The 18,591-nt window shown below is 41.1% G+C and overlaps 1 protein-coding gene across 1 annotated transcript in view; it reads left to right on the top strand.

Annotated features, from left to right (window-relative positions):
* The window catches only part of LIMCH1 (LIM and calponin homology domains 1), a 326,061-nt gene that overhangs the window by 209,878 nt on the left and 97,592 nt on the right, over positions 1 to 18,591 (top strand). Inside the window, 1 exon segment of the mRNA XM_047719180.1 lies at positions 12,577 to 12,683. Within this exon segment, the coding sequence (XP_047575136.1) occupies positions 12,577 to 12,683 (107 nt within the window).

Consider the following 18,591-nt stretch of genomic DNA (forward strand, 5'->3'; position numbering starts at 1 on the left):
TTAATTTTCTCACTATTAACATTGTGAGGCCAGTAAGTGTGATTTACATTTTATAGATCAGGTAACTGAGACCCAGGCCTGCAAAGGGGAGAGACAGGAGTTTTATTTTTTTTTATTTTTTAAAGATTTTATTTATTTATTTGACAGAGAGAGAGAGATCACAAGAAGGCAGAGAGGCAGGCAGAGCGAGAGGGAGACGCAGGCCCCCTGCTGAGCAGAGAGACTGATGCCCAGCTCCATCCCAGGACCCTGAGATCATGACCTGAGTCGAAGGCAGAGGCTAGGCGCCCCGAGGCAGGAGTTTTAAATTCCAAATCTCGTGCTTTTTCTCATCATATCATAATAGGTGTCCTGTAGAACAATTGTTAAGTGAGCTGATTTCATGTCGCCTTTGCAAAGATCACAGTCGGTTGATAAAAATAGGTAAATGTTCCCGATCTTTCAACACTGTCTCCCTTCCCCTGAATTATGCACTTACCACAAAGAACACCTTCTAGTACTCAAGGACAGGGGAGAGATTTAACAACACACTCCCTGGTTATGATATGATGAGAATAGAAAGGAGCATAAAGGCAATGTAAAAAACCTTATCCACTTGCAAATTCTGAAGCTCTCTCATTGATAACCCTGGAATCAAAAAGGAACTCAAAAGTAGTACAAGTCATTGGGGAAGAAATGAAGAAGGGACATTTTCTTATCAGGACTTCTAAGTGTAGTGAAAGCTGTACTCAGAAGAAATGTCTTATTCTTCGTTAAAGAACAAAGAGAAAACAGGGCAACGTATTACTCGGGAAATTAAGAGAAACAAAATAAACATAAAAAATTAGAGAATTAATTGATGAAAGTTTAAATGGAAAGGATAGGGGCACCTGGCTGGCTCAGTCAGAAAAGCATTGTGACTCTTGAGGATCTCAGGGTCATGAGTTCCAACCCCATATTGGGTGTAGAGATTACTTAAAGATAAAGTTTTTAAAAAGGGATTTTAATAATTAATTGATTAATTAATGGGATAATTATATGATACATCTGAAACTATAACACTGTATGTTAACTATGCTGGCATTAAAATAAAAAAGAAGGAATAAAATAATCGATAAGTAAATCCCAAAGCTGGTCTTTTGGAAAGACCAATAAAATAGATAAACCCCTTGCAAGCCCAATTAAGGATAAAAGATGATAGCAAGAGAATGAAAAAACAAAGATTTAAAAAAAAAAGGAAAAGAAATGGCAAAACAATAGATAAAAGAAAAATTAAAAATTTGGGAGTCATATAAACAAACCTGGTGTCAAGGGGTTGAAAACCAACACAAAAGGATGACTTCTTAGCAAAATATAAATGATCGAAATTGTCACTGGGAACAGTCGAAACCCTGAAGATACTGAATTAACCGTAGAAGAGACTGGAAAATTGAAGAGTTACCCTTTACAAAGATTCTAGAACAACATGGTTACAGAGCTAACCTTTAAAGAACAGACTGTAGTAATATTATTTAAACTATTCCAGGTGAACTAAGACCAACTTACTGAAGATACATACTAAGCCCAGTTCAAATCTTAAAATAGTGGGTACGCACATGAGCATGAATTCATGCTTCAGAACTCATAATACAATGGGAAAATAAGTCATGGAGTCTAACCAGAGCACAGAGCTGGGTGCATGTCTACCAGAGTGGTTCAGCAGTACCAAAGGAGCATGACCCAGAGCCACATGAAAGACCGTCTAGAAGGGAGTGTTGAAGTCATCTTTAGAATATCTTCCTTAGAGACTATGTGTGAACTAACATTTATGAACTCATCTAAACATTATTTATGACCTAGCGACATTTTTGGTTTGTGAATAATCTTGAGACTAAGGAGGTTTGTGCCTTTATGTGCTGTGTACATAAGTTCGTATGCCAAGAGGCAGTGCAGTGATGTGGTAGCGAGGAGGGGATCTGGGATCAGACTGCCTGGCTTTGGTTAGCTATGCCCCCTTGAGGAAGCGACATCACCTCTCTGTACTGCACTTTCTTATCTGGAAGATAGGAGAACAGTAATATCTCCCTTGGAGGGTTGTGGTGAGCATTTAGTATATAAATACACATGAATTGCTTGGATAGCATCTGGCACAAAGAACGCACTCAAGAAGTAGATGATGAGGGGCGCCTGGGTGGCTCAGTTGGTTGTGTGACCAACTGACTCTTGATTTCAGCTCAGGTCATGATCTCACAATTGTGGGATCGAGCCTTGCATCAGGTTTCATGTTAAGCATGGAATCTGCTTGAGATGCTCTCTCTCCCTCTCCCTCTACCCCACCCCCACCCGCACGCACTCTCTCTCTCAAAACAAAATATTTTTTTTAAAAAAGGAAGCAGATGACGAGGAGGATAAGGATGAAGTGAGGATGAGGATGATGATACTTATTATTATCACCATGATCTTTATCATTATTTTTGAGAGATACAGGGAAAGGCTATGGGCTTGGGGGTCAGACTAGCATACCTCTAGCTTTGTCACGGACACACGGTATAACCTTGGGACGTTACTGAACTTACTTTTTTTCCTTGTGGTAAAATATATATAACAACATTTTACCATTTTAACCATTTTTTAAGTGTACAACATTTTTAAAATGTAGCATGAAGAACACATACATTGTGGTGTCTTTACCAGTCACCTTCAGAACTTTGTCAGGATCCCAGACTGGAATCCTGTACCATTAAACAATATACTCGGCTGAACTTATTTTATTTTATTTTATTTTTTTCAGCTGAACTTATTTTAAATCCCATCCTTTTCCACATCTGTTAAGGTAGGCATTGTGGGGGCTGGGTTGCTGGAGTTAAATGTGTTGGAAATTGCAAAGCCCCAAACATCTTACAGGGCCTCAGTACTTTTCGTCCTTTGGTTCCAGCCCCCTGATACAACTTTAAAACTCCAGGTGGTGGGGGGAGAGGGCTCTTTGTGCCACATTGGTGGCCCTCTGCATTCCTCCGGTCCCCCTCTCCCACCCTGCTCTGGTGCTCTGGTGATTTTTTTTTCTCCAATACCTTGTTGTGTGAACACGAACAGCATATGCAACGTGTTAACTCTTTCCAGATGCCAAGAATGTGCTAGGTGCTATTTGTGAAAGATAACTTGCCCATTAGATTTATTGTATAAATTAGGGCGAACACTAACTTGGAAAGAGGAAGCTAGTATCTGTGGAAAATTTATTATTTTGAATATACTTCTTTTTTTAATGTTTCTTGAGGATGAAATGTGGTTTCCACTTGTGCATGATTACAAAGTGGAGAATCTAGAGTTATTTGAAGATAATCTTTCCTCCACACCTTTTTTGAATTACATAGAAAAAAAATTGGAGTAGTTAAGGCGGGGGCCCAACTTGGGTTAAGAACCTGATAAACTTGAAAGAATAAAAAGAATGGCAGTGATGTTTTCACCAGATTTTCTCTCTCTCTCTTTCTCTCTCTTTTTTTTTTCTTTTGCTTCGAATTCCTACCCTGCATACCTCTTCTTCCTTTTCACATGTGGTTTAATATCAGCAGAACGTTTGAAGCAAACTTTTCTCCAGCCAAAAATTTTAAATACTAAAATTACTTCAGGCCTCAGTGTGTGTTGACGAGTGCAAAGGTTGATTTTGGTGTTTTACTTTGTGGTATTTCCTCTCTTGCTGGCTTTTTTGTCTTCTCAGTAGAGAGGTTGTGACCTCTAAATATGATAGGGGTAATGGTATTTGGAGCTATCAATATGGCTCCTTCTTTGCACACTCATTTGCCTCCTAAAAGCCTGTTTCTTTTTCTAATGTCCTCCACATGTCTGACCTGACCATGAAGTACTTTGTTCCTGGGGTCATTCTGACTAGTAAATCGTTGGCTTCACTTGCAGCTCTAGAAAGACAGATGTCAAACATACCCTTATTGGGAAGCTTGAGGGAGGCAGATATGACCCAGGTTCTGGCTGTTGAACTTCTGTTAGCCTGCCGTGCCATGGGGCTTAGCATTGCCCACGCAGAAACTGAGGGGAGGCTGGGAGCAAAGGCTGACGGCTTTAGATTAGGACCACAACCTGAGTGTGATGACTCTTTTCACTCTTAATTGTGTGCAGCTTGAAAGTATGAACCATGTTTTAGTTGTTCTTCTGGAGCTCAGAATCTCTTTATGTTTTGTTATACCAGAAGGTGGATAGGGGGACGGAAAGGGTCCTGAAGTCCAGTGAGTTTAGGAAATGTCGAATTCAAACGAAGAGTTTCAAATAAACAGAGTAGAGGGAGTTTCTCAGAACTGTTAGTCCTAAGTACTGTGAACTCCAAGGATGGGGCCGCACTTTCCAGGTTTTATTTGATCCAGGACCCCCGAGGATGTAGATACTCTTAGGACAGGGATTTGCAACTATTATGATGAAAAGCAAATTTTGTTGTTGGGCGGAGGGGTGTGTGCATTTTTTATTGTGGCAAAATATACATAACATAAAATTTACCATTTGAACCATTTTTAGACATCTAATTCAGTGGCATGACGTACACAAGCTATGTTGTTGCAATCATCTCTATCCATTTTTAGAACGTTTTCATCATCCCACACTGAAACCCGGTACCCATTAAATTATAACTCCACTCATCTGAATCCCTAGCCCCTGGTAACCTCCATTATCCATTCTGTATCTATGAATTTCCCTGTTCTAGGTACCTCCTACAAGGGGAATCAGGCCGTATTTATCCTTTTGCATCTGGCTTATTTCACTTAACACAATATCTTCAATGTTCATCCATCTTGCAGCATGTCTCAGGATTCCCTTCTTTTTCAAGGCTGAATGATATTCCATTGGGTGTATCTGTCGCATTTTGTTTATCCATTCCTCTGTCTATGGGCAGATGGTTTGCCTTGTTTCCATGTTCTGGGTACTGTGAACATGAACATTGATATACAAGAATCTCTTTGAATCCCTCCTTCCAATTATTTTGGGTATATACTTCTCTAGGGTATATACCTAGAAGGGGAATTGCTGGCTCATATCAGAACTCTGTGTTTATCTTTTTAAGATCTGCCAAAGTGTCTTCTGCAGAAGCTATACTATTTTACATTCCCACCAGCAATGCACAGGGATTCCAGTTTCTTCACATCCTTGCCAACACTTATTATGTTCCTTGTATTTTTTTTCAAGATTTTATTTATTTATTTGGCAGAGAGAGATCCCAAGTAGGCAAAGAGGCAGGTAGAGAGAGAAGAGGAAACAGGCTCTCTGCTGAGCAGAGAGCCCGATGTGGGGCTCGATCCCAGGACCCTGAAATCATGACCTGAGCCGAAGGCAGCAGCTTAACCCACTGAGCCACCCAGGCACCCTGTTCCTTGTATTTTTTTTAAATAGCCATTCTGCTGGGTGTCAAATGGCATCTCACTGCGGTTTTGATTAGCATTTTGTTGTTTATTTTATTTCCAATCCAGTTTGGACTAATACATGATTCGAATGCTATTCATATAATACGCAAGGCAGATAGGCATCCAGAATGGTGTAGACCTTCTTCAGTGAGATGTGTGTGTTACTTACATGCTTGGATATGGATAGTTTGCCAAATCGTTATAGAAGTTTCTAGAAACTCATTTCTGGCTCTGCCTTTATCTCATCCTGGGCAAACCATCCAGGGACCCTGGTTGGACTATCACTGCCCTAAGAAATGCACAAGTCGTATGTTACATGTACATATACATGTACATATACATACATACATGTACATATACATATACAAGTATATGAATATTGCTTAATGAGGTATGATAGTTTCAGCAGTTTTATTCCACCATAATGCAAAGCTATTTTTCATTAAATTCCCCAATGCAGTGAATGAATGATGCTGGAAAACCATCTGGCAATATAACAGTAACACTTATGTTATGTTTTAGGTCCAGTCTGAGGAGTTTGGGGAATAGTTCGATCATTTTGGGGAGAGATAGAAGCCTTGGAATCTAGACAGCTTTTCTGATAGGCTGGAATTCCCATTCTCCTGAGATAGTACTGTGTTTGAGTAGGTTTGAATGTCAAGTTCTGAAGAGGAGAAGCTGCTGCTATGTGGATGGTCATGAGTTTGGAATCCAGAAAGAGAGAGAAAATCAAGGCACTGGAGCCTTTGGGACTGGGCACTCTGTTTCCCCAAACATCCTGTGGGAAGAAGAGATAGGCTGCAGTCACTGTATTGACCAGGAGCTGTGCTTGAAAGCTCTTCCAACAGAGTTAGCTCATTAATTACATTCGCTTCATTCTGTGGTTGGCTGTCTTTGGCATCGGGCCTGTTACGTTTGGGAAAATGAGGCAGCATTCCAGCTTAGGGTATAGGCTCTTTCAAAAGAACATCTTTAAAGGAAAACTAAATTTGATCAGCTATATTTGGAATGCTAAAAAAATGGTAGTAGCAATTCTGTACTCTGCTCCGTAAGAACTTTAAGAGAAAAATCCACACCTGGTTTACTCTTGGGAAAAGTGGCCAGTGTTGCTAGCTTTGTCTGCCCTGGGTCCCCTTACTAGGGAGTCATTCTCCTTCTTTGAAACTCTTCTGCCTCTACCCTTACCTCTGCCATTGATTAAAAATGATTCTGATCTTTCACCCCATCCCATTAGTCACTGTAGGAGGGAACCCTAGGCAGGCCAGTAAGGTCTTTTCCTTTTCCTGGGATTTTTTTTGAACCGCAAGTGAAAAAGAGAATTTGTCCTCTTGGGAGGCTGACAGCCTTCATACATGAAGCTTGGGATCTAGGGTTCTATGTGGAGGAAACGTGTCTGCAGTGAAAGTAAATCAGGTAACATGCAGAATGAGCAGACAAGAAATGAAGCAATTCCAGCTTCCAGACCCACAAGGCCCTGGTTTCCAGTTGTTTCAAGGGGTCAGCTGCATCCCCACTCCCCTGTGGCTGGGAGGTACTGGGTTCTTTTTTTTTTTTTCTTTTTTAAGATTTTATTTATCTATTTGACAGAGAGAGAGGGATCACAAGTAGGCAGAGAAGCAGGCAGAGAGAGAGGAGGAAGGAGGCTCCCTGCTGAGCAGGGAGCCCGATGTGGGACTCGATCCCAGGACCCTGAGATCATGACCTGAGCCGAAGGCAGAGGTTTAACCCACTGAGCCAACCCAGGCGCCCCAGTACTGGGTTCTATAATCTGATATTTGTCTACTTCCATCCAGGTTTCTCTCTCACTTGCAATTTAAGAGTCCCAACTCTAACCATGACCTGTTCCTGCCCAAAGGACCTAGCACATTACGTTGCCTTTCATGCAAAAAAGTTTGCAATAAATATCTTTGAGTAAATTTTAACAATAAGTTAAAATTAATGTAGCATAGCCACTGGCTGTTGGATCTTCACTTTAACAGAGACTTATATTTTGCCCCCATTGCTGAAAAAATGTTAACAGATTGTTTTCAAATGCCTTACAATATCCAACTTTATATTTTTTAAAAGAAGTTTTTATATATAGATCCTGGGATCAGGGGAATGAAGGGATTTAGCTCTTGGGGGTAATGACCTCTATGTGTTGGTGGAGGAAAAGATGAAATGGTAGAGAGATTTTAGAAGGCGGAGAGGGAGTGTAAAAACCTCAGCAAGGATTGGGAGAGGGGCTGACCAGGGACCCCCAGAAGGATTACCAAGTGGATCCAAGGGGCCCAGTGAGGTGGGAGCGTATAAATTTATAGCAGCTCCAGACCCAATAACAGCCCCATTATTTCCAGTAGCACAGGAGCCGCAGATCACTAGGGATTTAGGGTGATCGGTAAATAATACTCCTCTCTTCCCCTTCCAGCTGAGGAATAAACACAGGAGGCAGAGAGAGACCAAAATATCAGCTTTACTTCTCTTGAAACACATGGGAGAGCCTGGGTTTCAAGCTGCAGCCAAGAGGGTTTGCTAATCCTCACTCCTGAATTAAACAAATTTATCCACCCATTCCTGGCACAGCTGGATAACCACAGGCCTCCCCCACAGAGAGAGGCCTCTTACCACATGGCAGAAACAGACAGGACACATATGTCTTACAGACAGGCTGACTTCCACGGAGAGGAAATCCAAACTGCCTGGGCTGAGCATGCCCCATTTCTTGTAGCAATACAAGCAGGCAGAGGAAGCGTGAGGGGCCGGAAGCGTTGTCTTTCCATGGAGAAACACGGGGAGTGGGCACACCTGATCCCTCTTCAAGTAGAGGCCGGAGCTGGTTGGGTTGACTGCCCTCCAAGCTCACCTCCAAGGTCAACTGTTCCACCTGAGCTATTTCCTTTCCCTAGCCTTCACTCCCTCAAAGAAAGAGAGGTGGGGATGTTGAAGATACCGAAGTGGAGTGGTAGAGTAGTCTCACCCGTCTGGATCGCATCACAAAGGAAAGCGGGCAGTGAGGGGAGAGGGAAAGGGGCTGAGAGAGAAGGGCAGCATCTGGAGATGAAAGAGGGGGCCTTATAGGAGAACGGAGTGAGAAGTCTGGAGGGAGGGAGGCTAAATCCAGAGTAGGATGTTGGAGTTTAAAATTCCACAGGCTAGGTATAGGGGACAGTTATGATCCTAAAATGGAGTGTGTCAGTAAAACTGTTGGAATCCAAGAAGTCAAAGAACTGTAAAGCCAGGTTATTGAACAGGCTCCCCACGGAGAATATAAAGTCACATAAAATGTTGACTCTGTTGAGGTTGGCACCACAGTCCCCCATGATTGTGACAGAAATAATGAGGAGAACAGAAGAGCATTATGATCGAGAATAGGGGGCTCACAGCTCAGATGAAATGAGGATTGCTCCTGAGGATGATAAGACCAAAATGGTGGTCTGGGAGGGGCAAGGAAGCTCTGGGTCAAGCAGGGTGCCATGTTTCTCCTGACCTGCAGCTTGCCTGAAAGAAATAATTGGCCAACCATCTTTTGACCCATCATACCTTATCTTATAATCTCTTCTCTGCCAAACTTCCCAAAGGTGTCTCTGTCTGTATTCTCCATTGTCTTGGTTCTACACTGACCTCTGAATTTTCTGCAATCTGAAGTTCATTGCACTGAAGTTCTCCCAGAAGTCAGTAATGTCCTTTTTAATCAGAAAGTCTATTCATTGATGACTGAACAGTTTTCATTCTGATAGAAGTAAACACCATAATGGAAAACGTCCATTGTGCCGATCATTGTTCTCTTCTGAGCACTTTATTTTCTTACTTAACTTCACACAGAGCCCTATGATATTATGAGTATCCCCATTTTTTATGGTCATTCGTTCATTCCATGAATATTTATTGGATGTGTACTTACCATATACCAGAGATTGTTTTGGGTAATATCTAAGTAAGAAGAGCAGCGCAGAGTTGTGTCTGCTGAGAGGGAGAGTGGTGGAGACGAGGTTGGAGAGGAAGTGGGCAGCAGGTTCTCTAGGGCTTTGGAGGCCATTTTGAGCATTTGTGCTTTTAGAAGAGGAAACTGAGGCGGGGACCGGTTAAACAACTTGGCTATGGCTATGCGGCCAGGAGGCAGCAGCATGGGGACTCTGGAGGTGACACTGCAGCATTTGGCCCTGGACATACAGGCTCCCTGAACAGTGCTCTCGTTTGGCTTCCCTGGCCGTGTTGCCTGGTTCTCCTTCTACTTTCATTTGCTTCTCCTAAGTCATAACGGGCTCCTTCTCCTCAAATGTTTCTTTAGATATTGGTGTTCTGGATGGTCCTGTTTTAGTCTCTCCTTTTCTGTCTGAACTCCCCTGGGCAGTATGATGCCCTCCCCTCCTTCTGCAACAGGCATGTTCTTCCTGGTAATTTCCAAACCTGCATATTCCCCCGGAGCTTCCCTACTGAACTCCAGACCCAAATATAAACTCCCAAAGAGCTGTGGTTCTTTGAATATATGTTCCAGACTTTATCATTTCTGAGCCTCATAAATCTCCCCCTCCTCTTTTCCTTCAGATGGTCTCAATGGCTAAAATTCTCAGCATTGCCTCAAACCCCCTCCTCCTCATCGTTCTCTACTCTCAAACCCACTTAACCGCCAAGCCAACAGGGCTGCTCACAGTTGCCTCCTCTTTTCTGTTCTTACAGCTTCTGGGTGAGTTCAGGCTTTCCACATCTCTCCCTGAGCTCTTGTAATAATCTCTTAAGGGAACTCTGTCCCCTCTACCCAATGGATCTCTCCCACTACCACCGGACACGGTCTCTGTAAACTAAGGTCGAATCCCCAGACTCCTTCTGTCCTCATCAACTGGCCTTGATTATCCATCACCTAGACAACCATCCAGATCCTTCACAGGGCTCCCACACATGCCTCCAGCTCCCCTCTCGTGACTTTCTTCCTCTCCCCAGCTTTTCCTTCTCTCCCTGCCACCCGCCATGCTTCTGCTCATTTCCCACCCATAAATTATTTTCTGCTCCTTCAAGCAGTCACCCAGCTGCCACCTTCTGGATCAGGCTTCCCCAGAATCCCCCTCCCCCCCCCAATCCCCCCGTCTCAGGCAGAACAAGCCACCTCCCCATGGAAGGCCTGCTATCCTCATTAAGCAGTCCTGGCAAATATAAATGCATTGAAAGTCTGGTCAGTGCTGATTGTTCTGGGCACCTGCCAGTGGCTGGAGCTTGGCTGGAACCCATACAGGCTGGGAGAGCAACTGTGAACACAAGGCAGGTACAGGAAATCCCCAAATTCTATGAATTGCGGGGTAGGTTCCTGGAGATCTTTTGGTATTGTATTCCTTAAGTTCTGAATTTTGTAATGCCTTTTCTGCTAAAGGCAGTTTGTTTGCTTCAAATGTAGAAAAACTAACAAAAATCCCATTTTGTTTAAAAAAAAAAACAGAAGAAGAAGAAGAAGAAGATGAAAGCCTTATAGGTAGAATAGAAAAGTAACATGAGCGTTTTTGATTTCCCAAAAAGATTTGATCTTCTCTGATATGCTTGCAGATCTTTTTGAGCTAGCCTAAAGATTTTTAAAGCAAATATATATTATATCTATACATTATAGAAATTGTATTAAAATAAGAAAATCGGCAGATATAATTCCAGTTTGCATTTTGATATCTCCACCTGGTCTTTTCATCTGTTGAAACAGAAAATTATAGGGATGTTTTTTATATATGGAATTTTGAATACCTGCCGTGTAGACATCTGGGTCCGTTTGAAACACAAAGGAGCCTTGCCTTCATTTTCTGTGAACTCCAAATCCACCATGACGTTGACCTATCCCTATTGGCTGTAAAGGAAAGAAAGCCAAGGAGATTGGACAGAGAAGGGAGCTGCTTCCCACGTGCCTGGTTTCCCTAGAGAACCATTAAATGCTGGAGCCTTCCCCTGAGACAGAAAGCTGCATGCTGTTCCAGAGCGGATCAAGGAGACAGAAAAGTCCCTTTCCGGTTGGAAATGACACCTAGAGAAAGGGAGAAGTAGCCACGGGTCCTTGCCTGCCAGGTGAAGACAAGTGGGAGAGAGGATCTGGCTGTGGCATGTCTCAGGGGTTACACTTATATGAATTGGTGATCCATCCTTCTCCCCTCCGTCCTCCCATCGTACTACCTGGGGCTGAAGAAACCTTTTCTGTGGTGTCTGGGATCCTTCATCCTACTTCAGCCAAGAGGGTTGTTGCTTGGCTTTTCTTAGTACTTGTGCTTTCCCCCTGGAATGTTGTTCGGCTCATCAGGTGGGTTCATAATACCTTCAGGTACATTTTGGACTAAGTAGGCATTTGTGGTTCTGGGAACCACCAAGCAAAGATAGATGATTTCCGTGAGATAATTACCAATGAGCAACTACCTTACAAATGGACTTTTGGTACACAGCTTGTGAGTAAATTTGAGGCAGCCAGTAGAAAAGTGCTGAGGTGGCAGCTAATAACAGTAACTGAACAATCACAGCAACTAGAGTTTTTAAATTTCCTTTCCTTTTTTTTTAACCATGTCCCATGTCATTGGCAAAAGCTATAAATAGACACTGTATCTGTTTTTCGTGGATGGATCAAAATATGTACCTGCTGGAGAAAATGTTCACTTTAAAAATGTCTTTTGCATTATTTTCAAAAGCTTTCCTGGCTCCTCTTTCCCCCCTTCACTATTAAGTCTAAATTTTCCCATTTTCCCAGTCTACATTTTTTTCCCATTTAACTCAATTCATAGTCCACAGAGAGGTATTATCACTCAAAACCTGCTGATAAAGAATAGATTTAGAAAGGTCAATCTAAAGAAGAACCTGTTGATGACATTTGGTTACTAAAACCAATTTTTAAAAAAAATACGTTAGTGTTTGAACCAAGCTCTAGCAATAAGACATGGACAAAACTTGGAAGTTTTAGGAACTCCCTGGCTAGGAGTACTGGTCCCCAAAAGATGCGATGTTCTGCTTTTCGGTGATATTTTACTTGCAGTTTTATACAAATGTGTTAAGGTAAAGAGGAAAAAATGAATTTGGCATGGCTGTGGGTTTAGAAGATTGAAAGTGTCTGTTTACCTTGGCATATCCTAACCAAGTATGATTTTATTATCCAACAAGCCGAAAATTAGATCTGATTTGCTGTCATAATGATTGACATCTCTCGTAATTTGGACTATTAAAGAGGAGGGACTGGTTCATAAAGATAATATAAAATAATATAGACTTGGATTTCTTTTTTCCCTTTTAGGACAATATCATCTTGTTCTTAAGAGGTTGTAAAGAGCTTGGCCTTAGAGAATCTCAACTTTTTGACCCTAGTGACCTACAGGATACGTCTAACAGAGTAACAGTCAAGTAAGTAACACGATATTTATGTTTAAGCGAAACCTAGTTATGGTTTGATTTGTAGCTTTGTGATAATGTTGTAAGGGCTAAGGAGGCAAAGTATTGGACATGTTTAATAAAATAAGAATGTGAAGGTAAAAATCAGGTTTTCGAAACAGGACACAGTGGCCTTCCCTCCGTGTATAGCTTTCATTCTGGTCAAATGTAATTTCTTTGAAATGCGAAAGTCACACATAGAGAGTTAGAATGTTAAAGAGGAGAAAATTGTTAGGTGAGACTCACTGGAGGGAGAGGCAAGAGAGAAATATGCACAGAATCTGTGTGTGTTAGACAGAAAGCCTTCATTCACTCGAGTTGGGCATTTGAATAGGCTCTTGGAAGCCTACAGACTTGGTAAACAGATCCAAACTGTATATTATGCAAAGAGGGCAATAGATTATGGAGGAATTGCTTCCTCATTTACATTTGTAACTGTTTTCTCATATGTCAGTGATCAGGTTCTTTGAAGATGGATTATTGGCCATTTGACTGTTGTTGACTGTGTCTACTCAAAGAATTTTTGGGAAAGAATGGCACAGTAAGAGAAAAGGCAATGTGTTTCTCTGGAAGGGAGTAGCTGCTGACCAGGGTAGTGAGAAGAAAGGCCCTTATGAGATGGCAGAGATGACTTTACGTTAGTTTACCAGTCCTTCCCACTCTACACGTTTCATACAAAACATGTTCCACTTCAGTCAGATAATATTTGACATGAATATGCCTTAATAATAAACTTAATTACATAGAGAGGGTCTGTGGATTGGTGACACTTCTTTTGATCACTTTTGGGTCATTTTATCCTGGAGGTACAGAAAAGGGAGAGAAGCCAAAATTCAGAGCTCTTAATTTGATACTCTTTGCCAATATTGATTAGGGGGAAAAAAATGGAAACTACTGCATGAAATCAAGTTAATTTATATTGGATTTTATGATTCATGACTAGGAATAAGGGAGAGTCAGCGTGATTGATTATATAGAAATCACACTTCTCTGTTGTCAATGTGCCTTTAATATTTCTCCTGGAAAAATTTTACTTAGGGGCAAAAATAGAATACAAATTATGGTATTCAAATATGGAAAACCACCATAAACCTCATTTTTAAGATATTTATTTATTTGTTTATTTACTTGAGAAAGCATCAGCAGGGGGAGGGGCAGAGAGAGAGGGAGGAGCAGACTCTCTACTGAGAACGGAGCCCTAGGATAGGATCCCATGACCTTGAGATCATGACCCAAGCTGAAGTCAGATGCTTAACCCACTGAACCACCCAGGCACCCCTGCCTCATTTTATTTTTTTTTATTTTTTTTAAATTAATTTATTTATTTGACACACAGAGAGAGATCACAAGTAGGCAGAGAGGCAGGCAGAGGGAGAGGGGGGAAGCAGGCTCCCTGCAGAACATAGAGCACGATGCGGGACTCGATCCCAGGACCCTGAGTTCATGCCCTGAGCTGAAGGCAGAGGCTTAACCCACTGAGCCACCCAGGTGCCCTCCCCCACCTCATTTTAGACATCACATGCTCCGTGTATTACTGCACCTAAATCCAGTCTCTATAAATTGCTCATTTTAGGAAATGGTTTCTGACTCATCTGATATTTATAGTTTCACTTGAGTGGTGAGTGACCAGAAACAATAATAACTATATGACATCATAACAATTAGTCACACACGCATTGCTTGGATAGTGGAGAAAAGTTTGTTTTGATGGTGTTGGCAGCTGCATTTTTCTTTTTTTGGGAGCTACTCTAAATCCATATGTCCCTAAGCCAGGAGAATTCTGAGGGAGTTTGGTTTTAGAAATTCAGAATTTATATTACCTTTATTGCTTATCTACAAAAAAACTGGGCATTAGGAAATCAGCGATCTGGCTCTCAATCTGCTACTCCCTAGGCATACAGTCCTAAGCAAGTTCCTTTCCTTCAGTAGGGCTCTGGGTCTTCAACTATAAGACGGAATGGGACAGAATGCCTTCAGAGGCATGATGCTACTTAAAACCTGCTCAGTGCACTGCTTGCTCAGATCTGGGAAGATGGTTCAGCCAACTTCCAAAGAAAAAGGCACAGAAGACAGCACAAAGAGAAGTCCCTTAGACCAATGGCACACAGACACTGTCACGTCTCTATTACTCTACTGTCTTCCCCTTCTACTGTTTCTTTCCCTCTGTCATTTTTCTTTATCTTTCCAGCTGTGTCTTTCCCATCTCCTTTTCTTCCTTGTGCTTCCCTTTCCTTCTTTATCCTGTCTTTCCTTCTCTCGCCTCTTTTGGATTCTTTCTCCTCATTTTCTTCCTTTTTAGTTTTTCTTTTACTTGAGCATTGTTATTTTCTTTAAGCAGTGCTTTCCCATCACTTTTCCCTATGATTGTATCATTTTTCATTCATTCAGTAACTATTTACTGAGCAGCTCCTAGGTGTCAGATACTTTCCGGTCAACAGACAACTGGAATGAACAAGATAACCAATGGTTCCTGTTCACGTGTAATTTACATGCAGTGTCAGGAAATAAGAAATAAACAAGCAAATCAAAAAGATAACTGCAGGGAGTGATCAGTGCTAAGAAGGAGGGAAAAGATGGCGTGAAAAATGGTGACCATCACAATATGTACGTGAATCACCATGTGTGTTCTTTTAATTTATACCATGTCATATGCCAATTATATCTCAATAAAACTGGGGAAGAAAAAGATAGCAGTCCAGAAGTGGTCACGCCAATTCTCTGAAGAAGTGACCTTTCAGCTGAAGGCTCTGGGCAGAGACATGAGTGGGAGGAAGCAAGAACCAGTCATGGGATGATCTGTAGAGCATTCAAGGCAGAGGAAGATCAAGTAGCAAGGCTGGGGAAGAGAAACAAACTTGATGTTTAAAAAGACAAGTATCTGGTGTGTTAGAAGGGTGATGAGCAAGAAGGAGTGTGGTGGGAGGAACAGTCCACAAGCATTGCAGTATGCTGAACCTGGATTAATTATGGAGAAAAATGTTCATTTCACAGTTTGAGTATCTAGAAGAACATAAGGAATTTTACATCCAAGTTATACCATGAATTCATTTACAGTACTGAGAAAAACATCTCTAGTTTCAGTGACGGGTGGGGAACGGAATACGCTCTCTCTTCACAACTTTTCTGTAAATGATCCTGGTCTTGTTTGGCACCAGACGGGGGATTTTTGCAACATATGTAGACTTCCTAGCCATGGTAGAGTAAAATAGAGCCACTACATTCTTCTGCTTTACCCTCTGAGAGTTGAGCAGAACATTCGCACAGACAGAAAACACCCCACTGACCCCGGCAATTAATAGTGTAAGCAGTAAGGTCTAGGGGTAAATCCCACAGAGCAAATGTTGATGCTTCCCTGCTATTGTTTTTGTAAAAAAAAAAAAAAAATCTCTTTAGTTTAGCTTTTATTGTAGGTAATTTTTCTTTCTTTTTTTTTTTTTTTTTGAGAAGTAATTTGAGTAGACTGAAGGAAAAAAGGAAGGGAGGGAGGGATGGAGAGGGAGAGAGAAAGAAAGAAAAAGAAGAAAGAAAAGAAGGAAAAAGAAGAGAAGAAGAAAAGAAGGGGAAAAAGAAGTAGAGGGAAAAGCTGCAGATGATTACTGCATGTGTAATTTTGTGAACTCTACCTGTAATGGATGCCAGATGACCTTGGTGGGAAATGAGAGCATAATCCAGAAGGGAATGCAGCAAGTATTATTCCAGGGAATTGAAGCAATTGGATGAAAATGAGGAAAGGTTTTGGATTGCTTCTGAATATGTCTCTTGAAAACTTTGGAAGCATTTTCATGTAATTGGTTGTGAAGTAGAAGTCATTCAACAAATATTTTGTGAGCTCCTACTATGTGGCAAGGATGATTTTTTTTTAGAAGAGGGTCACAATTTTGGTCCATGAAGTTTTATTATCAATGCAGAAAATGTTTTATGTTCCTTATTCTTAACTTACTTTTCACTGAAATTTCAAATCTTTCATAGATTTCTTTTTCTTTCCATTGGGATTTTTGTAAGTTAAAAAAAATCCTGGCAAATATCCAGCAGATAATGCTATATTTTTTTCTATTAAAAATGGTAAACTTGATGAAAATAGAGCTACCCTACGACCCAGCAATTGCACTACTATGTATTTACCCTAAAGATACAAACATAGTGATCCGAAGGGGCACGTGCACCCGAATGTTTATAGCAGCAATGTCCACAATAGCCAAACTATGGAAAGAACCTAGATGTCCATCAACAGATGAATGGATAAAGAAGATGTGATATATATATATATATAAACAATGGAATACTATGCAGCCATCAAAAGAAATGAAATCTTGCTATTTGCGATGACGTGGATAGAACTAGAGGGTATCATGCTTAGTGAAATAAGTCAGTCGGAGAAAGACAACTATCATATGATCTCCCTGATATGAGGAAGTGGAGATGCAACATGGGGGGTTAAGGGGGTAGGAGAAGAATAAATGAAACAAGATGGGATCGGGAGGGAGACAAACCATAAGAGATTCTAAATCTCACAAAACAAACTGAGGGTTGACGGGGGGAGGGGTGTAGGGAGAGGGTGGTGGGGTTATAGACATTGGGGAGGGTATGTGCTATGGTGAGTGCTGTGAAGTGTGTAAACTTGGCGATTCACAGACCTGTACCCCTGGGGCTAATAATACATTATATGTTTATTAAAAAATTAAAAAATTAGGGGCGCCTGGGTGGCTCAGTGGGTTAAAGCCTCTGCCTTCGGCTCGGGTCATGGTCTCGGGGTCCTGGGATCGAGCCCCGCGTCAGGCTCTCTGCTGTGCGAGGAGCCTGCTTCTCTCTCTGCCTGCCTCTCTGCCTACTTGTGATCTCTCTCTGTCAGATAAATAAATAAAAATCTAAAAAAAAAAATTAAAAAATTATTAAAAAAAATGATAAACTTGAAAACATTCTCTTATAATCAAATCCAAATTAACCCGATGTTTCCTTCAATCCAAGTCCGTTGATGGGTTTATCTCCTTAGTATATACTACATTGTTTTCTATTCCCTGAAATTTCAGTTGACTTAAAATTGTTCACCTAGTCATTCATATGTTCTTTGGGTGAGAATATGCAGCAATGGGGCACCTTGGCTCAGTCAGTTAAACATCCAACTCTCAGTTTCAGCTCAGGTCATGATCTCATGGTCATGGGGTTGAGCCCGGTCACAGGCTCTGAGCTCAGCATGGTGTCTGCTTTGGATCTTCTCTCCCTCTTCTCCCTGCTCTCTCTCTCTCTCTCTCTCAGATAAATAAATAAATAAAATCTAAAAAAAAAAAAAAAAAAGATTATGCAGCAATGAAGTAAAGGAGATCTAAATCCTTGAAAGAATTCCTGACCAGTTTATATGCTAGAATTACATTCTCCCTTCCTCCACTCCCACCCCGACTGAAGTTACTAAGGGTAAAGAAATGTTTGTTTTGTTCTTCCTAGCATGTATTTGTTGACATGTTAAAGAAACTTTGGAATAATTTTATGGAAACTTTTATATTTCACTGTATGAATATTTCAAAAGTACCACCAACTAGCTTTTTTTGTTTATAGTTAGAGAGTAAACATTCATGTATTTTTAAGAATGCACATGTGTCTATTCAAACATAACACACATATTTTCCTGCTTATGGCTAATTCCCAATACTGATTTATATCCGTGGCAGATAGGAACAAATATTTGCATAGAGCTGCATCTTCCATGTGTATTTTCAGGTCTATTTTATGAAGTTTTAGACCTTTTTTAAAAGTACTAGTTGTGCGAAGATTTTGGAAATGTAGTCAGATTCCGATTTGACAGTGGGCTTTAATCAAGGCACAAATTTTACTTTAAACAGTTGAGCTTCAAGAATACAGATATCAAGTGTTCCAGTTTCCGATGGAA

This window comes from Lutra lutra, chromosome 2 (genome assembly GCF_902655055.1).
Source record: "Lutra lutra chromosome 2, mLutLut1.2, whole genome shotgun sequence".
Lineage (NCBI taxonomy): Eukaryota > Metazoa > Chordata > Mammalia > Carnivora > Mustelidae > Lutra > Lutra lutra.